The sequence below is a fragment of the Pollachius pollachius genome, assembly GCF_949987615.1.
Source record: "Pollachius pollachius genome assembly, chromosome: 1".
Classification (NCBI taxonomy): domain Eukaryota; kingdom Metazoa; phylum Chordata; class Actinopteri; order Gadiformes; family Gadidae; genus Pollachius; species Pollachius pollachius.
The window spans coordinates 32,069,028-32,095,024 of record NC_136934.1 but is presented as its reverse complement, the minus strand read 5'-3'; the positions used below and the strand labels follow the sequence as shown (position 1 = coordinate 32,095,024).

At 44.3% G+C, this 25,997-nt stretch overlaps 3 protein-coding genes across 3 annotated transcripts; 2 read left to right on the top strand and 1 right to left on the bottom strand.

Moving 5' to 3' along the window:
- Positions 1 to 3,010: 3,010 nt before the first annotated feature.
- ttyh1 (tweety family member 1) lies at positions 3,011 to 16,937 on the top strand (the record flags this gene model as incomplete). Its single annotated transcript, XM_079754691.1, has 14 exons — positions 3,011 to 3,145; positions 4,969 to 5,198; positions 7,077 to 7,188; positions 8,198 to 8,529; positions 9,185 to 9,280; positions 9,502 to 9,574; positions 11,326 to 11,401; positions 11,525 to 11,580; positions 11,925 to 12,017; positions 12,114 to 12,206; positions 12,423 to 12,562; positions 13,473 to 13,640; positions 15,471 to 15,549; positions 16,080 to 16,937. 14 exons carry the CDS (start codon positions 3,011 to 3,013, stop codon positions 16,164 to 16,166), a joined length of 1,770 nt encoding a protein of 589 aa, XP_079610817.1. The 3' UTR covers positions 16,167 to 16,937.
- A 334-nt stretch (positions 16,938 to 17,271) lies between these two features.
- Positions 17,272 to 20,653, bottom strand: josd2 (Josephin domain containing 2). Its single transcript, XM_079732400.1, has 5 exons — positions 20,431 to 20,653; positions 20,212 to 20,334; positions 19,262 to 19,387; positions 18,918 to 19,112; positions 17,272 to 18,186 (listed from the first exon to the last, which is right to left on the bottom strand). The coding sequence occupies exons 2-5, from the start codon at positions 20,331 to 20,333 to the stop codon at positions 18,066 to 18,068; spliced, it is 564 nt and encodes a 187-aa protein (XP_079588526.1). The 5' UTR covers position 20,334; positions 20,431 to 20,653; the 3' UTR covers positions 17,272 to 18,065.
- An 856-nt stretch (positions 20,654 to 21,509) lies between these two features.
- Positions 21,510 to 25,889, top strand: ube2s (ubiquitin-conjugating enzyme E2S). Its single transcript, XM_079744199.1, has 4 exons — positions 21,510 to 21,648; positions 22,525 to 22,672; positions 24,328 to 24,518; positions 24,949 to 25,889. Exons 1-4 carry the CDS (start codon positions 21,646 to 21,648, stop codon positions 25,306 to 25,308), a joined length of 702 nt encoding a protein of 233 aa, XP_079600325.1. The 5' UTR covers positions 21,510 to 21,645; the 3' UTR covers positions 25,309 to 25,889.
- Positions 25,890 to 25,997: the final 108 nt, after the last annotated feature.

Sequence of the window (25,997 nt, the reverse complement as noted above, 5' to 3'; positions counted from 1 at the left end):
GCCATTCCTGCTTTTACAATTCAGATTGATCGTCTTTGGGCCATTTGCCTAATGCGCGGGATAATGCACTATTCTGCTCTGTATACGATTGCCAATTAGGTCAGTAGTTTAGAAGCATTTCTGTCACTCAGCTTGTCAAGGAGGAACCTGAAACATATCAAAGCACTCGTTTGCACTGAGTTCTTGTGACTTGCTCCCTGTACTTTGTATATCTGAGCTGGAATCACTGAATTCATCATTGCAATGTTACAATGGAAATTCATATAGAGATTTACGTAAAAGTTAAATGTGTGTGTGTGTATATATATATATATATATATATTTGAAATCTTTATTTCTATCCAAAAAAGTAATTTATGATTACAATGCATCCCAGACTAGACTTGCACTGCAGACTTGATGGATATAGATGATGTAGTGCACATACACTGAAGCCATACACACTGGCCTGGTGTTAATTAATGTCTCAGAGCCAAGGCAGTGTGTCACTGGGGTATTATGGCTCTGTCATTCCCATCTCGTAAAGGCAATCATTAAGAAAGCCTCTTTTACATGATTATCCACGCGTGGATGTGAAACAGCAGAGGTTTTACAAGAGGAGTAATGTTCACCTTCCAGCTGTGCACGACAGTGATCATCACTAAAGGATCTGCTCACAGCATTGTGGGACTTGAGCAGTTATATTCCTGCCGTTTGAAACAGAAAAAAGCTTTTATTTTTGCAGAGAAGGCGCAGAGAAAACGCTCCCCATCTTAAATTGCTCTCATTACACTGCCTCCTTACAAAATGGCCTCTTTCTGTATGTTTAGATATTATGGCGTCTCACACTGTTACCTTCCCCACCATGTCACAACCTTAGCTCAGTGCAAAAACACATGAACAAATCCTCCCATCTCTGTGTATTCCCTCGTTTGGTTGGCTTTGGGTGTTTTTAAAAAACACTTGCCTCACTGCTCCCTAGATCCTCCTACTCCTCCCCCCGTTGCCTACTATTGAGCCAGTTTCAAATCACATTTATTAGCCTTCGGTTATGCAATAGTGATGGCATGATAACAAGCTGGCAGGGTGCATCAGATCAACGTGAGCTTTCCTCTCTTTGACAAGTGCTGAGTGCCTCTACGATGGAGAACGGTTACTCCCCACCCACCACTATCCCCCTTCCCCTCTATGGGGTCACAGGAACTTTCTCAATGGCCCAGGACATGTCACACCTCACCCGAAATTGACTATTGATTTTTGATCAGTTTTCTTGCTTCACATCGAGGCCTTTCATGCTGTTGAGATGAATGATGGTGCTGTCGTTTGATGACTGATGCGCAGCTGTCTAACTGAAATATATGCTGAAATGTTCTCAATATATGCTGATATGTTCTCAATATTTGCTGAAATCTCTTCTCAAGCTATGATTGGTCGTATGAGTGGAAGAAAATGGTTGAATCTTTGATCGTCCTCAAAGGTAACCTAGAGGCAGACATTTAAATTTATTTATTGATTAACAGACATGTATAACCATGGATCTCATGCCAAGATCAAGATGAACATAAAAAACATTATGGTTTGCATCGATAGTTAACTGCTGCTTTAGATAATCCATTTGAGCTGTTTGTGTACAGTGTGCATGGATGCTTGTCTTATAGATATGTGAGCTGTGACAACAATTAACAAAATGGAAATGTAGTGCCGGCAATTATTTGATTTGGGACAGTTGGACCAATGCAATCATTAAGGTGGCTCATTGTAATATGCTTAAGCCGGCCTTTCTGGCCAGGGGGCAAGTGGTGTACTCATTCTGGGGCATTGCGCCCACCCCCACACATAAACGTGAATGGAAAACACCAATCTTAAATCTATTCTCTACTTATTGTGATGTTACAGAGTCATAATATGAACTATTAATGGTGGGACGATGCATGGAGTCAATGGAGGAACTTTGATAGAACGTGTTACTGTGTGCAGCAATTCAGTCTTCATTCAACTGAACAGCTGCATCAGAAGACAAGTCCGCACAGAGCCAAACCTCAGCGCAAATGCTTCTGATTTTATTGAACCCTATAAAACTTCAAAGAAAGCTTTGCTATGAACAGCGTTTGGCTGTGCTGTACAACCCTTTCTTTAAATGTCACTTGTTGTTATGGTCCATTCTCTGGTCCATGCCCCTCCCTAACACCACTATCTTCAGGAGAAAGGCCTTCTGATATTTTAATCTACACAACTCTTCGCTTGTTGTGCGCTACAGTCTCCCCCACTGTTCCTCCTCTGTCTTGTGTCAGGGAGTCAAATGTGTGTTTGGGCTAACCAGACTTTGTCCTTTTACCCCAGCACCTACCCGACAGCCCCCACCCATCCTCCAGACGCCGCCCACAGGCCTTTTCATATGTATGTGTATACTCATGTAATATCACAACACCCCCATGTCACTTTACATTGATTTGTGTTCACTATAAACTCCTTATCCAAAGGTTAACAGGCACTTTTTTTATTCATGGATAACCAATGCATGCTCTACAAAAAACTGATACAACACAGGTCTATCAAAAACACATCTATTTTCCTGAAGGTCGCTCTTCGTTTTCTCCAACAGCTTTTCCATAATTGTTCGACGTTAAACGACGACAGTAACAACCTCAACCTGCTCTCCAGACTAACGTGAGACCTCGCTAGTCGTCCCAGCGAGGTCCTTCAGGTTTACTCTAGTTAACTCTAACTAAAGAGGAATGGACAGATGGTATTCCAATCGTATCAACTGCAGGGTCCACGGTCATAAGTTGTAAGTGGAGCAAGTTGCTAGGCGACAGGTCACCTGCAGACCGGAGCCTGCAGGGACCACCCCCCTCCCCTCCTTTTCCTCCCCGGCTTCCCATTGGCCCAGCCACACCTTCACCCTTCCTCGGCGGTGCGTTCCTCCCCCCTGTGGGCTCGCTCCCACCTTACGTTCTACTCTCACATTGCCTTGAATCCTCTGTGTGCTCCCTGGTGCAGGGTGGAGGAGCGGGGTGTTTGATCCGGGAGCATGGCTGCCATGGCGTTGGTCCCCAGCTACAGCCCTTCGCTGTGGGTCAGGGTGTGCCACGCCCTCCCCCGGCTGGACCTGACCATGGTGATGAGGGACAACAGCTTCATCCCCGACAGCTGGGAGTACCAGCAGGTAAAGGGCACCCTTCACCACACCGCCCCCCGCACCTCACCACACACAGCAGTCACCTGGGGAAGGCTCCGAGCCTCACCCTTCACCACACCGCCCCCCGCACCTCACCACACCTGGGGAAGAGCCTCATCCACACTCATGGTCCAGACTCTGATGTCGCTTGCTTATCGCGGTATTAGTGGAGCGCTGGTGCACTTATATACAGGGGTAGGACTACAGGTCATCTTTTAACTACGAGTGAGACAATGCATATGACGGTGCTCACAGATACTTACAGATTTGGACAAGACCTCGCCAACCAAATCTTAGCATTGCGCCTTTCAGTTCCTTAGGAGGCGTGAGAAAGATTAGTGCCTCTACAAGAGCACTGAGATTCCACCATTTCACAATGGCATACAGAAATCAGAGACACATTTGCACAACTAGTTTTGGAATAAACCTCTTAGTATGTATTTCAACACAATGCTAAACGTCTTTATATATATATATATATATATATATATATATATATATATATATATATATATGTATAATATATATTGCTATTTTTTCGGTATGCCAGTTTGTTGGGTTTTATCCCGTCTCATACGTCCAGAGACCAGGCTTCATCATGAGCCAGTCCTCCAGCGAGTCTTGTCACACTACGGTGTTTGTGACTTTCCCATGGCGCAGAGAGCAAATTATCCACCAGAAGCAGAAAGGAAAAGAGACAGCAAGTGCTTTGAGAGAGAGGGGAGGTTGCTGCTGAGAGAGAGAGAGAGAGAGAGTGAGACAGGGAGTGGAAGAGAGAGAGAGAGACAGACATAGAATGAGAGAGTATGAAACGGCGCAGAGGGAGAGCGCAATGGGCAAGTAGAGGGAAGTGGAATGGTGGAAAGAGAAAAGGGGAAAACGAATCGGAGTGAGGGAGAGAGAGAGGGAGAGAGAGAGAGAGTGGCCGTGAATGTATTTAAATAGGTCACAGATTATTAATAGAGATTCACTGGGGTGGATAGAAAGAAAGAGAGGGGGGAGGGGGAGCGAGCGAGGGAAAGAGAAAGCAGAGGAGAGCGTGCGGGAGAGAGAGCGAGCGAGAACGTGGGGAAACCGGGATGCATGGGTGGGGGTAGAGATGTTGAGGGGGCACAAGAAGACAGGGAGAGAGATGTAGAAATAGGGAGGGAGATGGGAGGGAGTGAAGGTAGGGAAACAGGGGATGGCAGTTAGCAGATTGAGATAATGCCAGAGATAATGCTGTAAATATCACAGGAAAGTTGACTTTATGATATGAAGAGCCCTCACCAACTCAAAGCGTAGCACGGCTTAGTGACGTTACAACTAACACCGCAGTGCAGGAGAAGAGCTGGTTAAAACCACATGAGGAGGATCCAGACCATCAACAGCAAAACCCCCCTTATTATGAGTGGGATTAAAGGCATCATGGCATCACCTTATAATTTTAAATTTATATATACAAGTACGTGTATAAACATGCGGTATAAATATAAAGTGTGGCTTATGTGGGATTCACGCGCTGTGAAGAATTTATTTTTCTAAATGGTTTTGGTTTTTAAATTTGTATCCTTCTCCTGGTGGAGATGGGTTTGCAAGACGAGGACAAACGGTGGCATTTAAGAGGATTACTTCCCATGTTTCCCCCTCCTTGTTGCTGTTCACCACAAATAAAAATAGAACTCAGTGATTCAGTGACTCATTTACTGTCTGACTCCTCTCTTTCTCTCTCTCTCTCTCTTTCTCTCTCTCTCTGTCTCTCTCTTGCTCTCTCTCTCTCTCTCTCTCTCTCTCTCTCTCTCTCTCTCTCTCTCTCTCTCTCTCTCTCACAGACTCTGTTGGTTCTGTCCAGCTTGTCAGCCGTCGCCCTCGTTATCTCCCTCCTGGTGGTCCTCTCCTTCCTCATACACTACTGCTGCTGTCACCGTGGCGACCGCAGTGAGGGATCGGAGGAAGAAGAGGAGGATGAGGATGCCAGCACCGGACACGGCTACAGCGGGCGGAAGGGGCGGGGCATCTGCTGTGTCACATGGGTGGCGGTGGCGTCTGTCACTCTGTGCTGGTAAGAAGAAGGAGAAGAAGAAGTCGGGGGTGCAGAGCCGATGTGCATATGTCTTGAAAACACAGCCAAGTCCAAGGCCAATCGGTGACCTTGTGTCCTTCGTGCTGTCACTGATGACATATGATTTCCATCATCATCATCATCATCATCACCCTCACTATCATCCCCATCGTCGTCTTAAACGTCACATGTTCATAACATCACATGTTTGTCACATGTGCAAAGCAGTTGTGTGTGACTCAACGATTCCGCTTGCTCCTATGAAGCACTAAACATTGTATCTGTGCATATCATCACTGCACTGCACGGTGTGTGTGTGAGTGTTTTAGTGTGTGTGTGTTTGTGTGTATGTGTGTTTGTGTGTTTATGTGTGTGAGTGTGTGTGTGTCTGTGTGAGTGTATCTGTGTGTTTGTGTCTGTCCTGGCCACTAGAGTTAAGAGGTTCAGTAGAATTTGTAACTCACAGTAGATTGTGGTCACATTAACACAGCCTTACGCTTTTATGAGGAATGTGATTTGGTCCATAAACAATGCAGTCATTGAACCCGGACAGCGGCTGCCGCGGTGTGCATTGGTTTGTGCGCTTGTGTGCGCACACAAGCGTTTCTCTGCAATGAGGAAATCCGAGTGCTGACACACGCATACTATGTCGTCCACAGTGGTCGACCACACATCTCTGTTAGTACTGTCTGTGTGCAGGGAATTCACCGCTTCCACCTCAGCAGCGTAAAGATCTCAGATCAGCTGCCCGCCCCGCTGAGCCACTCACATCTGGTGGTGATCACTCAGTTACCGGGTCAACACAGTATTGCATTATATTGAGTCCCTGCCGACATCAGGAAAACATGCTACCAGACGGTTTCTAAGAATGCAGCCGCAGCAGCAGACCGGAAGCCACTGGTCCGAGCCCAGTGTGAGCTGAGAACCTCTCTCCTCGTCTGTTATTGTAACGCACACATTAATATTACTGGCTCCTACATAACATGGCCGCCTATTCGATTCCAGTGGACTCCGAGTGTCTGCTTATTGCTTTAGAAGCCGCCTTGCATCCTATTGCTTGATCAGACAGGACATAATGTGCTGCATGATCTAATTTAAGCTGTTGTGCTGCTGATGTTATCACTTCCATGCGTTGAGGCCTGCTCTCTCCTCGTGCTATCGTTGGTTGTCTCCCTCAGTATAACTGCGGTATAAATAGGTTGTTGTGGGGTTGTATTGAAAAGAGGCAACAAGGCAACTCTCCGAGAGAGTTGTCTTTGGTTAAAACATATATATATATACTTATACGTATGAAGCAACTGTTAACTGCATATACATTTGAAAGCTTGAAATGCCTACACACACACACTCCCACCCTCCCATCAACCCCCCCCCCCCCCCCCCCCCCCCCCCCCCCCCCCCCAGACACACAAACATAAACACACACACACATACATACACACACCTACTTTGCCTCCTGCTTTCTAATCTGGGTCAGATACTATGTGGGAGATTGGGTAATACCATTCCATCGCGGTTGAGGGGGGAGGGGGGATTTGATCTCTGAACATCTGTCCATCGCCTTAATCTCAATATTTGAATAAGAGAAAAGATGTGTAAATATGTGTTGATATGTTTCTAATATTCCTTGCTGCCAAAGCCCTCATTTGAGGAAATCTCCACGGCCTCCCACTCCCAGTGGCTACTGGGTTTAGCTCACCCAGAGCACACATCACGTCCTCACTCCCCTTCCATCTGGTTGTGTCACATTCATTTAATATGTACATATACACACTGAATTAAACATGACTTGCATGCCTCTCATATCCCTGCTTGTCTCTTTCTCCTTCTTTTCCCCGCCACTCTACTCTAAATTCATGTATTTTCCCCCCTTACTAGTGTTGCTATAGGCGTTGGTTTCTACGGCAACAGCGAGGCTAATGATGGGATGTATCAGTTGACCTCGTCTCTTCTCACAGCCAATTATACTCTCGCTTCTATCGATCTGCTGGTGAGTGCTGCTCTCTGCCAGCCAAACTGAACAGACATGAAGAATGCCTACCCTGTGTGTGTGTGTGTGTGTGTGTGTTTATTTGTGCACCTGTTTGGCTGAGTGACATACCCAAAGAAATGTGTTTATGAACTTCCAAAACATTGTTTGTGTCTGAGGGTGTTTTATTGAGGCTCCTCTGGTTTAAAGTGGTCAGACTGCGGTTTGCGTGTCATTCTGATCAGCGTACTGTTTTCACTGGGCTCACTCAGACCGCACGTCTGAGTGAGGGAAATGACAGACTGTAAATAATTGCATGAATACACATGAGGATAAACAGACACGACGTGAAATAGCCCACATTTTCTCTTTTTCTCCTTTCATTCATTCTACAATCAACTGCCCAAATGAAGTTGATATAAACATAAAAATAAACATATTTACAACTCCAACAATACTGAAGATTAAACACACACTTTGCTCCCACCCTCTCTCAATGTTGATCAGGGCTTTAGATAAACCCATGAACTCCAAATCCCTCCGCTCTGCTCCTCCTCCCTCCACCGGGGACCAGTTACTGCCAAATGTTAAAGAACAACCCTTATTAGTACATTGAAAACACCTGCCACTAACTCACCTGTCTTCCAATCAGCTCCCGGAGCCACGCCCCCTCCCATCGCCCCCACACAGACAGAGCTCCCCCCCACAGCTCCACAAACACTCAAGAACCAACAGTTGTATTTATCAAGTGTTAATACAGGGCAGTTCTGAGTAATGCAATGCTTAGGACCAGGTGGTCCTCATCTACATAGTAGGTATGAGGTAACAAGAGAAACAAAAGTACAAAATAAGAGTAAGAAATTAGAAAAAGTAAGACAATAAGAGTAAGGAATATAAATTGATACAAAAATAATAGATTCAATGTAATACAATAGCATCAAGGAAATAAATAAATATATAAATAGTAATATCGAATCATGACTCATCTCCCATAGGAGCTCACCCACATTCTTCGCCCCTTCCTCCCCAGATTGCAGACACCATCAGTGGGCTGCAGGTGTCCATTTCCGGCCCCCTGTCCTCCATGGAGGAGCTGTTCGCCGGCAGCAAACCCTTTCTGACGTCCACGCGCAACTGCCGCCGGCTATCGGACAACGTGATCAACCTGCTGTCCTCCATCTCCATGGCCCGCTCCAGTGGGGGTCTGGCCAACGACAGCGCCAGCATAGGGGCCCCCATTGCCGCCCTCACTCCGGCCCCCCCGTCTGTAGCCCCCACCATTTCCCCAGGCGGGGGGATCATGCCCAGCCCCTTCTCGCCCGGCTGGGCCGCCAACACCCTGATGGTCAACGAGGACTACAGGTACGACCGCTCCCATGGGCTTCACTGTGTTGGTCACGTTGTTTATGGCGGCGATTGACCTCAGACTCAGGGCATTAAGGAACAGGCAGGGGTTTACATATCGCTCAAGGACGTGAATAGCTGGTCTGCATACATTGGGGTTGAATCTAATACTTTTGACTAGGAGTCGACCTCCCTAGCCACTACAGTATCCTGCCCTGCTTTGACATCTGGACGCTATCAGAATCTGATTCTGAACAATTATTAACCGTAAAAGATTCTTCACTACTCTACTTGTACTACCCTATAATACTCTTGCTTAGTAGACACAGACAAGACAGTGTCTTGCGTCTATTGTCCACTTTGAAGTGTTTCTTTCCCAGTATTGACTGAGTATGCAAAGCAATACTGATCAAGGACATGTTTTAGATAGAGGATGCAAAGAAAGAATAGTCAAAGGCACACAGACAATGTTTATCAAATGTCTTATTATGTTATTATTATTATTTCCTACACTCTCCACAGAAATATTACTGCGAAGAAAGGGTTATGCAGTTGGGTTATAATATAGGGCAGGTTTTCTTTGCTTTAATAACCTTGTTTATTGGCTTCTTATTTTGTGTGTGTGTGTGTGTGTGTGTGTGTGTGTGTGTGTGTGTGTGTGTCTTTGCTCCAGGTGGCTGTCCTACGTGCTGCTTCTGCTACTTGACCTCATCGTGTGTCTCTTCATCTTGCTGGGACTGGCCAAGCAGGCTCGCTGGCTACTCATTCTGTAAGTACACACACACAGACACACACACACACACACACACACGCACACACACACACACACACACACAGACACACACACACACACACACACCGTGTTAGAGATGCATCAAACTAGCGCCTAGCAGGGGAACATAAGAGAATCCACTTGAATAAAATATCAAAAATGTCTCCTCTTCTGTTTGCTCCTCCGCCTCAATCTCCTCCATCACCCCCACCCTAAAGGATGACCGTCCTGGCCTGGCTGGCCCTGTTCCTCAGCTGGGGATCCCTGGGCCTGGAGACTGCCTCCGTAGTGGTGAGTCGACACACAACATCCAGCTGCTCCATAAGGGCAGGGGCTCCAGGGACGAGCAAAGAGGCTGTGGAGGGGAGATGGAGGGGAGTGGTCCCATATGGGTCTGAACGGCCGTCACTCGGAGGAAGAGCACTTCAGGGTGCGACAACCCCCAGTGGCACGCCAAAGCCATGTTAGGAATCCCTGGCAGAGAGCAGAGTCCGGCTCGGGAACAGACTGGCCTCTGTTGTTGCGTGTGTGTATGTGTGTGTCTGTATGTGTGTGTGTGTATGTGTATGTGTGTGTGTGTGTGTGTGTGTGTGTTCTCCCATTGTGTTGCACTGTGAAAAGACCTGCCTCCTAGGGAACTCTGCAGTCGTGGCGACGGACCAAAAAGAAAAAAGAAAGAGGAAAAATAGGACAGAGATTAAAGATTCAATGTGCGTGTGCGCGAGTGTGTGCAGGAACATGTTTGCGTGCAAGCAGTGCTGTCACTGCGTGGGTGCACGGCTTCGAGGAGCAAAGGAGGAGGATGCTTTCAACCTGAGTAGGGGGAGAGAGGAGTCGGGGCGAGAGAGCATCTAAGACTTATTTGAAGTGAGAGAGCCTAAGAAAGAGAGGAGCGGCAGAGAGAAATAATCAAAAGGCCCTTGTGTACTGCTGATGTGTTTGCTCTAGCCGCTCCTGGGACCGTTAAGGAAGGCAGTAGAGAAAATGTGCAGGGACGTACGGGGAAGTAAAACCACACTGAGAAGCTGTTAAACGGTGGAGAACACCAGCTACAAGCCAAGCTGAAGGAGGCTTTTAGCACCAAAACAAAATGACGACACATACGTCTACTCCGGCTCAAGAGGAAGAAAGGGTCACTCGATAACATCTAAAATAGCCTTAAACCTCCCCCCTTATACACAAAGAGCGGCAGATGTTACTTCTAACCTGTGCAATTTGTTTGTGGGGGTGTGTCTCTGGAGATATGCATGTTTTGACTGGGGACTGAGCAGGATGGGTGCGGGGAGGAGGGTGTCCTGGGGTCACGTGGTCCTGGTGGGAGACGTCCCAGGGTCTGGGGGTCCAAACAGAGCTGCTCTGTCCCCGCCGACAGCAGCACAATGCAGCTGCTGTGGCCCTGCATGCTTTGGCCTGGATCTGCACTGCTTTGTGTGTGTGTGTGTGTGTGTGTGTGTGTGTGTGTGTGGGGTTATCACTCCCTCTCCTGGTGGGGGACTCTCATTTCCAGCCAAAATTGTGTGTGTGTCCCTATGCAATTTGTATGTGTGCGATCAATCTTCTACACATAATATGTTTTTCTATTTACCCTGGCAATGAGGAAGTGTGGACTGTAATGAAAGATAAACAGTATTTAAAAAGGTACTGATGGGAATGAGAGAAGAGACAGAGTTTGCAGCCAAGGGCTGATCAGAAGAGGTCTGTTCAGTTCAAATAGAAGCATGTGACAGCACCACCAGCAGATCAATACGGCTGGCAAACCACAAGGCGGACATCAGATACACAAGCAGGGGAAGTGTGTCAATGGGTCGGTCTTTCTCCGCTAACTCTGTCCCTGCCCATCTCTCTCTCTGACTCTCTCTCTCTTCTATGTCTCTCTCTCCCTCCCTCCCTCTCCTCCCTCTCGCTGACTCTCTCTCTCTTCTGCCTCTCTCTCGCTCTCTCTCTTTACCTCCTCTCTCTCTTCCTCTCTCTCTCTCTCTCTCTCTCTCTCTCTCTCTCCCTCTCTATATCTCTCTCTCCCCGTCACACTCTTTGCGTCGCAGGCTCTCAGTGACTTCTGCACTGACCCGAACACGTTTGTGCTCAACTCCACTCACTTCAACTCTGGGACCAGCTCAGGTATGGCTCCAGAACAATGCTTTCATTATAACCCCATGCCATGGGAGAGGCGGCCCTCTCCGCTGTTGATCATGATCTCATCTCATCCTTCTGTGTAAACATTATTCTGTGTTGGCGATTCAGACGTGTTGGATTACTACCTGACGTGCAGCCGGCGCATGAACACTCCCTTCCAGCAGGTACTGACTATGGACTCACAGTGCTACGGCCTCGCTGGTCTCGTTTACACGCACATATGAGTATGAAGAGAACTGAAATGAACTGCTTTTCTTTCGCTCCTCTAATTGAATTGACCATCAGACCATAACAAAGAGGGCACATATCCTAGCTGTTGGTCTAGAATCCATAACCTATTAACTACAGGGAAAGGATACCAGCCTCCTATTGTTTAATGATACCTGCATAACCACCACATAACTACGTCATAAATCGGTTTCCTTCATATATTAACTTGGCTTATAATAAACAAATAAAGGCAAATAAAGGTCAGAAGCTGAAATGTAACTTGTTGCCCTGTCTTTAGCCTCTGACCCAGTCTCAGAGGGCACTGTCCAACATCCACACCCACCTCTCCAGTCTGGACCGCAACGCTCTGCCCCAGTTCCCCAAGGCCGAGGTACGTTGTCACACACTCTTTCGCCGCACTACATACAACATGGCTGCCTGAATCAGGAGGCACGTTGTGATTAAAAAACGCTTTTGTTGTTTTTAGAAATCTCTCAGGGAGGTGCAGCAGATCCTCAACTCCACCGAGGGGAACTTCCACCAGCTGGTGGCCCTCCTCAACTGCCGCGGGCTCAACAAGGTACCTCTCAGCTCACACACACAAACACACACACACACACACGCACACACACACACACATTCATCCATGGGAACTGATGTTATTGGACTAACATTATAATGCCAGAGGACGGCTATAAACAATGCCTCATCGAACTACAGTTTATGTGTCAATGCTTCATGTGACGGCCTCCTCTCTCTCTTTCCCTTCCCTCTCCTCTGCCTCCTCTTGGTGCAGGACTACATCGACTCCCTGAAGGGGCTGTGTTATGATGGGATGGAGGGTCTGCTCTATCTCTCCCTCTACTCATTCCTCTCTGCGCTGGCCTTCACCGCCATCCTCTGCTCCCTCCCCGGGGCCTGGCGCAGCTTTCCCAGGTGACAGGGGAAACTGGGGCAGGTGTGCACATCACCATGGGGGTGTGCACGTCACCATGGGGATGTGCACGTCACCATGGGGGCAGGGATTGTTTAGGGGTGTTTTGGTTTGAGTTAGACAATCGTAATCGTTTCGGGTTTCTGTGGCTTTGTTTGTTTAATGAGGACTAGGACATGTTCCCGGTTTTCTCCGTAGTCCCAGGTTTCGCCTTACTGCGGCCGAACTAGGTATTTACTGATCTGGGAGATGTTGAAAAGAAAATCCCAAACAGTGAGCCGTTGCCAAGAGGTTGGGTCATAAAGTATACACAAGGCATGCAACTTAGGAATCCAATGGTTTCTGTCCTCGTTGCAATAGCTGAAATTAATTATATTAATAGTTTTAATAGTTATTTTAATGGTAAATAAAAATATATAATAATACTAATGATTGTAATGTACTCTATGCTATGCCAATGTCATTACTAGTGGAGTTATTCATCATCTCAAACAAACTTTAGTCTTTATCTTTATGTCAGCAAAGAGGTTTATCCAGAATTATCATGATATTGGGTTGTGTTAAAATTCCCGTTGCAATTTTCTTCCAAAGAATATCAATGACACCCTTTAGCCTTTTGTATTTATGCATGATGCAAATCCTCATAATGACATAAGTGCTCTTGCCCTGATACTGAACTTTGTACTCTCTATCTCTCTATTTCTAACTCTCACTTTCTCTCTCAATCTCTCACACTCTATTTCAAACTCTCACTTTCTCTCTCTCTCCCTCTCACATACACACTCTCACACACTCTCTCTCACACACTCTTTCAAACTTTCACTTTTCCTCTCTCTCTCTCTCTCTCTCTCTCTCTCTCTCTCCCTCCCTCCCTCCCTCCCTCCCTCCCTCCCTCCCCCTGGATGGCGACAGTGACTCTGAAGACTACGAGGACTCCGACAGCGAGAGTGAGGACCCCTTCACCTCCCATCAGGCACGTAGACAGACGACCGCGGGGTCTCAGCGAGGGGCCCTGCCCCCCTTCTATAATTACCCGGGGGCCAGCTGGACACCCCCCTTTTCTAGCGCACCGCCCCTCCCGTGAGTAACGCAGACACGCAGACACACAGACAGACAGACAGACTGGCCCTAGGTTCCACAGGAGTAGCAGCAGGAGGGAGAGGGAGTTAGTCAGTAGAAACCATGATTAAATCATGGCTGTATTTATCACCTCACCTGTTGGAGGAAAGTTTGATGAGGAAGCTGATCATGCCATATCATAACCCCCAGATTTGTGTAAAGAGCAAAAGCCAGAGTGCAGGATATGATGACAAGTGCAAGTAGAAAGAAGCAATGCACAAAGTATTACCAAAGTATGATTTTTTGTAAATCTATAATTCAGCCACCAGTGAGCTTAGCAGTCACACATGTTTACAAAAGTGACACAACGCACAATAGTAGTAGCACATAGAAATCAGGTTATATGTTTCTAGACTTCAATTCAAATTTCATTCATGGTAGCATAAGATTAGAAAAGGCTATCAGATAAGTTAGTCATAGTACACTACAACTAGGGTTACACACACAAACAGACACACACACACACACGTACACATACACAAACACGCAAATACACACACACACACACACACACACACACACACACACACACACACACACACTCAGTGTCTCCATCCAGACATATGTAGTGATGGATAGTCCACGACAAGCTTGCCAGGCTAACCACACGCCATGCAGACAGACACACAGACAGGTCAACGTGGACTGCAGTGTAGGCAGAGAAACAGACGCAAACTCTAGAGGTCTGTCTGTCTGTGTGTCTGTCTTATTTGTCTGTCCAGTGCTTCAGGACAGACAGCAACGTAGGCCCTCCGCCCAATCATTTCACAGATCTCGGTTTGCGTGTCAAATGCCCTCCTTGCTTCCTGTACTGTAGTAGTAGTAAGAGTACTACAATGAGTACTGGTACTACTACTGTGTAGGGGGCGGGGCAAGGGGTTGTCATTGGCGATGCTCTGATCGTAAAACCTCCAGCGTCGCGAGGCTCAGGTTGAAATAGGTAACCCCCCCTCTCCCCCCCGCTCCATCACGCTCCTCATCTCTCATCTGCATCGTGGCATTCCTGTCGTCCGGTCAAAGCTCTCAAATGTATTCCTTTCTCTTTCTCCCTGGTCTCTCTCTCTGTCTGTCCTTTTCATCGCCACTCTCCCCTTTCTCTTTGTGACTTCTCGTGTCGTTTCCTGTCTGTTTTCTTTGCTCTTTCCTTCTGCCTCCCTGACTTTGAAAGTCTAGTGAGTACTAGGATAACCAATGCACCCCATTTAATGACAAGGCGTAGAAGTTTAGCCCTTTCTAACATCAGGTGCCTAACTTGCCTTCAGCTTCATTTGCACAGCTGTGTTAATTCCACTCAGCCATAGCACAGTAGTTAACACAATCTAGATATTAACCCAACACTAATGACAGGTCAAGTATCCTCTCATGAAGTATCTGGGAATGGCTCTCCTTATCATGGGCTCAGAAAGCAATCCACCTTGAAAAACAACAATGCTGCTAAACGGAGCTGGTAAATTATATGTAATCTTATTCAAATTAATCTGAATTCAGATTTCACACACAGCTTTTATACCTATCTCACTTCATGCAGGAGTTGACTGCAAACGTGGGCACCAGTGCTTGAGCCACCTAACAGCCAGGCCTGAAGCTCACTCATACTGACACTACTTGTGTTGATATACTGTATAGTTCCACACCCCATTTCTCTAATCACTCTCTGCCTCTCTCTTGCCCCCTCCTTGGCTCCCTCTGGCCTGTTCCCTCTGTCTTTCCTCCACGCATCACACCCCCTCTCCCCCCCTCCCCTCTCCCTTTCCCCTCTCCTGGTCCTTATCTCTCTCTGTCTCTATACAGGACTCCAAACGTTTCCTCCAATGGCAACCCTGGCTATGAGAGCCTGCCGTTGACTGACAGGCAGTCCCCACCCCCCTCTGTGAGTTCCTCTGTACTTGTGACATCTTCATACTCTGTGCCATTTCTCCATCGCCCTGATCGTGAACCCGCGTACCCATTTGGATCAACCAATCACAACCTGCCGCTGCAGGGCCATGTTGAATGGCCTCTGATGTAAAAATATATATAAATATCAATACACTAACTCTTATACTAATAATATTATCATAATAATCAATCAATATAAAATATATTCTTCAAATTCGGGTCTTATGTTCAAAACATTATTCAAATTTAAAACGTTTATAATGAATAGAAACATGGAACTCTCCTGGCACACTCATTTTCTGACTATTTGAATACAATTATCTCATAAGGTGACCGTCTTACTATTTATTAATAGATGTTTTAGTTTAAAATCTTCCTTCATCTAACTTGTATTTAAATTAACATTTTGTCAAAGCCTCTCTCTAACCCTTACGGACGTTTGCACTTCACACTTATAATACTGCTGAACGTTGTTGTTGTGTTCATGTTTCCTCTCTCTTCAACCCCCCCCCCACTCCACAGTACTCTCCCAGCATGCTGACCGGTTACGGGGGCAGTAGTCAATCGCACCCCAACTCTTCCCATTCGAGGAACCTGTATTCACGCTGATTTTCTTTCCGTCGTTATTAGGAAAAAAAAAAAAATGTATAGGAATAAAAGGTTTAATTTTTCATATGGACACTTTACTGAGATGAAAAGACGAAAACTAATCGAAATAAACTGAATGCTAGATGTGATCTCAAGATTTGTAACGTTTTTACCATTTAAAAAAAACAAACCTGTATAATTAAATAGCACCTAAAGTAGACAGGACGAGGGGACTGTGCAAAGGCCTTGCAGGGAGCCAAACACAAGATGGGTATGGATGTGCAAAGGTTTAAATCATGTATATTCTGTATTCATCCTGTTCCCTTGTCCATGTGAACTGTGAAAGTTGTGAAGCAAGCCAATCTGGTATTGACGTTACTATGTTGTAGTTTTATATTATTAAATGTATCAGAACCACCAATTTATTTTCTATAAATATTGTTGTAGAAAAAAAAACACTGGCATGTAGTGTGGATGGATATGCAGTTCCCTAACTCAGTATAACTTTTTTTCTTTGTTTTTTACTTTTTATAGGTGGCAATTCTGTAATTCCCTTGTCCCTGATACTCTGTACATTATTAATGTCTATAATATCTGAATAATCATGAACATTTGCTCTTACAAACTGGGGTGGGGGGATTGGGGGCTAAGATGACCCTGCTTTGGGAGCTAGGGATGGAGAACTACAACTGCAAATCAGTCTTGAGAGCAGAGGACCACAACCCAATACAATATGACACCTGCTACTGGCGTCGCAGGAGTCTTAGCTAGCAATAATAGCTCCTGTAGAGCAGTGGGTCTCTGACATCTCTAGATGTTTCTGTGTATATATATATAAAAGGTATAGTATGTGGGAGATTTCATTAAATTACCCCTCCTTGCCTCCTGCCCTTGTTAACCCTTGAATTAAGTTTGTATGGTATTATCAATGCTCCTTTTGAATGGCATCCTTTTACACTCAAGAGTCTAATATAAATAAAAAAGAACATAATAATATTATGCCCTGACTCGTCTTTGTCATGCTTAAGACTAGAGAACAATGAAACACATATTCTGCCAAAACATTAATTTGAACACTTCTTTTTACAAAATGTTTAATGTAATAATTATTATCGCAAACCTCTGAGTTGTGTTGGAACTTTTGAAAGTTACATTGGTAACAAAATATGGTATTCCCAATTTCTTTCTTTTGGATATGCATAGATCTACGAATATGAGCCTGTTAATATTGTATTAGTGCCTTTGCAGTACCTGTGTACATTGACAAACAAACAAAAGACACCCGGTTCCAACAGGTCCACGTAGCTCTGCAGTGCATAGAAAGTAGCGTGTGGTGAGAGAGTGCATTACCTACTTCGTGTTTGTTGCTACTGGGTACATAAATGTCAGGGTCAAGGATGCTTGGAACATTTTCACACATCACTTCTCTTGATATGGACGTTCCCGTTGTTCTTAGCAACTCGCAGTGGGCGGAATGCTTGCAAAAACAATGTGGATGACATGATATCTACTCAACGATCATAAAAAGCCATACATTAGCGACACTTTAAAAATACACAAGTTTGAGTACACCATTTGATGAACGGTACCGAGAAGATACAGGAGCGGACAAAGCATTTGCCCGCAGGTTGGAACCAAAGTTGCCATCCCCACTTAACAGTCCTTCATGTTGGAAGCAGGCCTTAAGAAGCCTTGCTTCTCTTTGGAGATTCTACTCTGTGTGTGTGTGTGTGTGTGTGTGTGTGTGTGTGTGTGTGTGTGTGTGTGTGTGTGTGTGTGTGTATAATGTGAACGCGCACAGAAATTCAAACATATCCATAGTGCACTCCCTGAAGAGTTCTCTGAAGCATGTCCCTACCCCCCCACAGTTCTTCCTTGCTGGGTATGGGTGGGTGTACTACTGTCCCTCCCCCATACCCCTCAAAGAGAATCAGTCCCGGGGTTGTCCGGGCTGAGCCATGAGCCGTCCTCTTCCACCTCCTGCCGGACGACCAGAAGCATCTCCGCCACCTCTGGAGCGAGCTGCTCCCTGAGGAATGAACTGCCAGGGGAGACACCAGTGTCAGAATGCAAGGAGAATGGTTGAGGAAACACACACAAACACAAACACACACACACACACACACAAACGATGACGCAATCACAAAGCAGTCACAAACAGATGAGGTAAGACCCATTGTGTGATGTGTTTACAGATGGACCGAGAGATACTATAGATGCCTACTATATCATCTATCCATTTATATATCGATTGTATGAACTGTCACATGGATATTAGCTCATTCCTTTGTGACTATGGAATGGGATGACTCACTTAACAAGTTCCATGTGGCCCGGGCATACAGCCACAGTGCAGGTTTCATCAGAAACAGACAACAGTCTCTGTTCCCGAAAAGGGCTCAAAAATGTCCCTTGCATTCCAGGGCCACTCCAGCCAAGTCTTTATTTTCCATTGAGTTGGTCTGAGTTGGACTTGGTCCTGTTCAGTTAACATCCATCTAGACTCTTATTTTACCATACGCCACATCAATGGTTTCCCAACTGGGATTTATTCTAATAATCTCATATTATTAAACTATGTACACTAAAATGTATTATTTATACATGGTTGTATTTATTAGAGCCATATTATTATATTATATTATTATTACATCATATTGTGAAAATTCAATAACCATAAAAACACACTTCTGTTGGATTTGTTAGGATCAGATTGTGAACCATAAGCGGATGATTGGTAAAGAGATTGTCCTTTTCTGCCAGCTCACCCACCGTAGTTCTGCCTCTCCTCCGATGCAGACGGGATTCTTTAATTTGGAGTCCAGGTTGTAGTACTGTCCATTAACCATGCACACCGCTAGCCAGTGGCGTCGCCTGAGAGGGAGGGACACTATTCCCAGCGACACCCGGGAAGGAACATTCAATATGAAGCCCTGGACTTTAGTCAAGCAGAGATTCTGTACTGTCCTACGTGGAAACAAACCAAAAAAACAAAAGAAAGAAGAGATTATTCCCCCAGAATTCGAAAGTGGTTGATGTTTAACTTAATGTAAAGCTTTGTTGAGTGACAGATCTAACAGGCAGTTGAATGTCTCGCTGCAGTGTTCATCACACACCTGCGCTTGTCCCACCAAACTGCCGCTAGTTCTCTGCTCTGCAGCGCTGCCATGATCACGTTGACATCGTAGTTTCCTGTGCCTAACATTGACCGGTGTGGGTTCACGACACATTGTGGAGCTAGCCTACATTTGGAGAGAAGTTGCATCATTAAAGGGCAGTGGAAGCATGTTTTCCAGTTTAGTCGCAGTGCATTAAACACAGTTCCCTTACACCTTGGCAATAACGGCCAAACAATGTACTGGGGGTTTTACTGGTCCTTCCACATCCCACATCATCTGGGTTTTTCTGCTAGATATATTTGGTTTGGTTACCTTCAGTGGACCAATGTGTAAGAGTACACATAGGACCTCAACAGACAGAATAAAGTTAGATAGTCAGTGAGAAGAGATGGGTCCTGTTTCATTTCATCATTCAGTAATTGAATTGAGACTAAATTTCAGAGGATAAAACCTCTTTCTTCAATGTAGTTTGGTTCCCATCTTGAAGGCATATTATATTATGGTCTTGAATGAGCCCTGTTAAGTTATGACAATGAGCTTCAGAGTATTGTTCCATCATAAAGGTTGTATATCTAAGTACTAAGCATTACTACTTAATTACTTATGTATATAATATATATTATAATATATCTTTGACGAAGGCTTTCAGAAAAGTCACGTTTATCTTACTAACATTTTGAAAAAAAAAACATTGGTTGTGTAAGAGCAAATCCCTTCAGTCAGGCTTTGGTTTGGCTGAAGAGATACAGCTCATCTGCGTTGAGGTTCCGTCCACAACAAGGGAGGTACACAGGTACACAGAAGGTAAAGGGTAATAAAGTCAACAATAAAAGGGAAAGAGTAGGTAGAGGGTAATGCACGCTGACAGGTTCACGGTAGGTAGAGTGTGATGCACACAGTAGGTATAGTGTGATGCACACAGTACGTAGAGTGTAATGCCCGCTCACCGTTTGCAGATGTCGTCTGCCGTCTCCTTGGTGAACACCCGCTCCTGCAGCACGTTGTTCAGGGCATGGATGGCGCACAGCTCCAGTCTCTGCTTCTCATGGAAAACCTCTCCGTCGTTCATACTATATATTTTGATTACAAATATACAGAAGGTAATAAAAAGCAACCAGCTAATCCAATTTAGTCGTGGAGCTTTTTGATACCATTCAGTTGCCTACCTTAGATAACGCTTGTTAACTAGCACAGTTGAACTTCTTAGCTATCCCTTACCCTGCTATGTGTATAACGCAAAGCCCGAACAACAAAACTGGAAGTAAAGTTATCTTTCATAAAGAATAATACACATAGAACACATAGAACGAGTTCTCATACAATTAGAGAGAGATAAAAACCTACTGACATAACATCTCCCCGTTTACAGAGAGTCTGGGCTATGACAGTTTGATTGTAGTGTTGCCAGATTGAGCCAGATTGGGCGGGAAATCTGGCCTAATCTGGCAACACTGTTGGGGACCAGGAAGTTGAGTTGTTGTTGTTGCGCAGCTGTCACGCCCTGTGGCCACGCCCCTATTCTGAAAACCTTCTAATTTTCCCCGACCTTGTCCATTACCAACACATATTGATGTATATATATATATATATATATATATATATATATATTTAAGAATATGTATTCCGATGGCAAACTGCCATCTATGTCAACCAGCATCTTATTTTAGATTTTGCACTTGCCTCAGATGAAATGGATATTGTCTTGAAGCGCCTTCTAGTGGGGAGTATATATTATTGCTGCACAAATGTAAAATAATGATACAAACGTTAGCATTTTACTATTTATGTTTGGTAACCCTACTTCTTGCATTTCAAACTGATTGGAGTCCTGATACTCATATTCTAAATAATCCCCCTTCCGAGTTGTTTTCTACACGTTTTTGGTCAGCGACAAAGTAAGCTATAATTTCAGGTATACATAGAAATTCTTGTTTTTGGTTCTTTGAGGAAAATCGGATTATCATCATTTTTTATTTAGTCTAAAGCAGTTACGTCAATGAAAAAATCATTACGTTTGTGTTTTTAAGAAAACATAAAAGGTGGGTGAGAGTTTTTCAAACGCTCCTATTGCTAGTGAGGTTCGATGATATTGTCGACTCTGTATGGTTGACAAAGCTGTCAATCAAATTGAAACAAAGATCTCAGTTATCCGATTGGGCGGACGTTCGTCGCGTCTCGCGTTACCGCGAAGGCAATTGGTCGAGGGGAGTAGGTTAAATTGAGAATCTTATTTTTGTTCCTGTGTCAACGAAAAGAAGAAAAGAGCAGTTGCTAACCTTGCTTATAATTGTCAACGGGCTTTCAAACGTTTACTTACAATTACATTTCACCGTGACGACTGAAAGAAACCAAGTCAACCAGATCAAACATTTTGCGAAACAATGGTAAGTCAAATGGATCCGCTTTCTTCAATATCGATGCTTAATCTTCCCTTAACTTACGCTAATGTTAGCTTCCACCAGCCGTCGAGCTGGGCTTAATTCCGGCTATGGCTATTAGATGCAGTTCAGCTCTGATAAATACATATCTACTGTGAAACGAGTCTTATTTAAATGGGATTGTCCCAAAGATGAGTTGTAGAAACATAATTGTTTGGGGATCCACCAAATGTAGACTTGTGACAGTAACACGTTAGCTTTAGCCGCTAGCAGGCACAGCGTTAATGGGAGCTTGATCCAGGTGACCAGTCCATGTTGGTGGGACTTTTAGGAGGGCTGTTTTTCGTTAACGTAGTCCACGTTAAGTGATCTAAGGTTAATAATGTATTTAGATTATTTTAACTTGTTAAAACTTTTGCTTTCCGTCGCCTCCATTTGTATGTTACTGCTCTGCGCCACAAGGGGCAAAACCCCCCAAACAGATTACACTTGAATTGGTAAATGCACGTGAATGCATTTACCAATTATGTGTTTGTGTAAATCAATATTTTGATATCCTGTGGAGCCCAAATGTAAATTTTCAATCCCAACCAATTAAGTAATTGTCTATTGTCGTTATAATGAACTATTCCATTGTTGGATGTAATCATCTTTGCATTTATAAAGTGACGTCAATTACATATATATATATATATATATATATATATATATATATATATATATAGTGACACTGACTAAAAAAAAGTTATATTTGTAAACGTTTTCCTAAAATTGAACGCAGGATATTTCAATTATAGTTGGTTTCCTACTAAAGCCGAATGTATTACCTGTTTAATATTAATGTGTTTACAAACCTTGACTAAACTTTTCTTCTATTTGCAGAACTCCAATGTGGAGAACTTACCCCCTCAGGTGCTTCGTTTGGTTTACAAAGAGGTTTCAGATTTGGCTGCTGACCCCCCTGAGGGCATCAAGATCTATCCCAGCGATGAAGACATCACTGAGTTGCACACAGCCATTGAAGGGCCAGGTACGGTTTCAACTTGATATTTCTTACTCTGGTTGGATTAGGAGATGAGGATGATGAAGATAATCAACTAATATACAACTATAAAAACCTAGTATACAGCATGTTTGATAGTTTGGTGCAGAATAATATGCCTTGATATGCTATACAAAATGTCTTATTACGTGCAACTAGGTGTGTACCAAATAGTGTCATTATTGTAATGAGGGTATCTGGTCAAGTTTTACTGCACACAAATCAAGTGTAATGTATTGTTGTATATACATTATACCTAGGATTAACAGTATCCCCTTTTTTCTTTATACTTTCTCACTATCTAATGAGACGTGTACTGTATTAAGTCATGTATGGTATAATGGGCCAATGTAGGTTACATTTAAATAAAACATTGCCTAATTCACAGTAATTGAATGCAACAGGGATCATGGCATTATTAATTATTGTAACTAATGGTGCTGGTGGGAAAATGTAATTTCAAGTTTATTTGTTAGTTTTCCAAACAAATATTCTGTGAAGAAAAAAACAAAAGCCTATTCATAGCACACATCTTTCAGCCTGCTACGCTGTAACGTAGCAGGCTGGGACCACTGTTGCAGAATCACATTTTTACCAACTGTTTTTTCCTTTCAGTTTTAAAGTGCTTCAATTGGTAAAATGAACGTGTTATTTTACTAATGCAAAACAACAATATCACTTCAGCGGCATTTGAATCTACTCATCAGTAAGACTTCACCTTATTTATGGTAGAGCTGCAATGCAGTCTAAAATTAGGCCTACTTCTAACTATCACAAAGCAAATGGGTAGTTTGAACATTGTGCAAAGTTTTGAATAAATGTCACAGCAGGACGAGGTGTATTTTCCCGGGGATGAATCACACAGGCACTATTGTGGGGGACGGATCACAATCAAAAGAAAAACATCACTATCAGTTCTATTCATGTTTACTATATAACCAACGCGTTATTATTAGTAGGCAGGGCTTTTTGATGTATTTTGGACTTGTTTGAACATTGAAATGGCTGCTAAATACGTTCATTATTGAAACCCTTATAAAACCATTACTGCCCTGATGGCTAATGGCTTGCTTATCCTCACACTGGATGGCAGTTGTCGAAGTGCTTCCAGAATATTCTAATAATGTATGATTATTCCAACTGCAAAACTAACGATAATCTGGTCATCCCGCAGTTGGCAGTTCTGATGATGGATGAAGCGTTGACGTGACGCGTTCTCTGACGTCTAGCGCCCCTCCTTATATATTTTATCACTGGGATATTCAGATGACGTGTAACTTGGCTTTCAACCTGCAGTTCACGAATATGCATAGACATTAAAACATTTATATTTAATATTTTGCAATTTTTCATAAAACAAATGGAATCATTCAAGTACTGAATTGAGATTCAAATACCAAAACAAACAAATATTGAAATATTCGGTCTCAGCCCAGTCACTAATATTTCCTTTTTTAAATTGTATTGTAGGAGCTCAGTGCATCTGTAGGCATCCTTGAGCAAATGGCTATATCTTATAACTGCTTAATTAAATAATTATGAGTCGGCTTAGTACTGGTACTAAATCAGTTTTGATATAAGACTGCTAAACGGTAATGGTGACCCAGTTTTCCGTGTGTAATTAATTCTTTATGCCCTGACAGAGGGAACTCCGTTTGCTGGTGGCATTTTCCGCATGCGTCTGGTCCTTGGGAAGGACTTCCCCGCGGTTCCACCCAAGGGCTACTTCCTGACCAAGATTTTTCACCCAAACGTGGGCCATAAGGGGGAGATCTGTGTCAATGTGCTGAAGAGGGACTGGAAGGCTGAGCTGGGCCTCAGACATGTCTTACTTGTAAGTGGAAACCTATTTTCTCATCTTTTGTTGTTTTAAAGAGCGATAGTTAGAAGGACTTGGATAGGTTCACATCAAGTCCTTGATTGGATTTTTATTTTATGGTATTGAGCTAACTAATAATAATTTGCTCAATACAATAGACTTAAGGTATTACTAATGAAATCTTGGCCTAACGATGTCCTGCCTTCAGAAACTATAACAAATCTAGAGCAAGGGCGAGGTTAACGGAACAAGTAGTCCGCCTTGTCGTTGTACAAATGCAAACACTTTCCATTGCACGTACCCCCCCCCCCCCCCCCCAAAAAAAAAAGAACGCAACTAAAAGCAGAATAATTGACCATCTGTGATGAAACATTTTCTAGCTATAGCGCCATGGTGTTACTGAACACCAGTTACTAACTATCTCTTCTCTCCAAACCCCCTGCAGACCATCAAGTGTCTTCTCATCCACCCCAACCCCGAGTCGGCCCTGAACGAGGAGGCCGGCCGCTTACTGTTGGAGGACTATACCGAGTACGCCTACCGCGCGCGCCTGCTCACGGAGATCCACGCCATGGGCGGCCACGGCGGCACCTCGGGGGTACCGCAGGACCCCGGCGACGGCCCGCAGCCCAAGAAGCACGCCGGAGACCCCACCAAGAGGCTAGCGGCGCCCGGCGCGGCCTCCGTAGCGGCGCTAGGTAACGGTGCTAATGGCGCCACCACCACGTCCAGCAATGCCAGCAGCAGTACCAGCGCCGCCGGGAAGAAGAAGGCCGACAAAAAGCGGGCGTTACGGCGACTCTAATACCTCCACTAGATTCAGTGTGTGTGCGTGTGCGTGTGTGTGTGTGTGTGTGTGTAAATACATTGAAGCGTGCAGATATTTGTTCCTTTTTTCTGACTTTCTATGCCCCCTCCCGCCCAGACTTCCCACTTTGTACAAATGTCTTATAACTTTTAACCACCGATTTGGGTTTTTTCATGAACCCATGTTTTGTTTTAAAAGGAAAGGAGAAATGTTTCCTGTTGAGTCTGAACTGAATGGGCTACCTGGTTGAGGCTGTAGGCGGTGCATCTGGTGTCTCGCCATGAATTGGTGACATTGATCTTGTGTTATGCCTAATCACTGGTCTATTCAATATGGCTGTGGCGATTACTGTCTATGTCTCAACCAGACTGGACGAAATCCACTAGTATAGACACACTGAATTAGAAATTGGCTAATCGTCAAGGAACTAAAGTGGTCAGGCTACATTTTTAATCCATTTTGAAGAGTGTGAAGCAAATCAGACAAAATGGTAACCTTATTCTATGGTTTTATAATGAAAATATGTCTAAGATGGGATGACAAAATGGCGATCCATTTTTTTCATAATTATGATTTAACACCCCCCTTTTTTTCTCAAATGTCTCATTGTCCAGTATTTTCTAATGTGGTTTTAAATGAATGTTTCTATTCAACTGTCTTAGTATGTGTGTATGGGTGTGTATGTA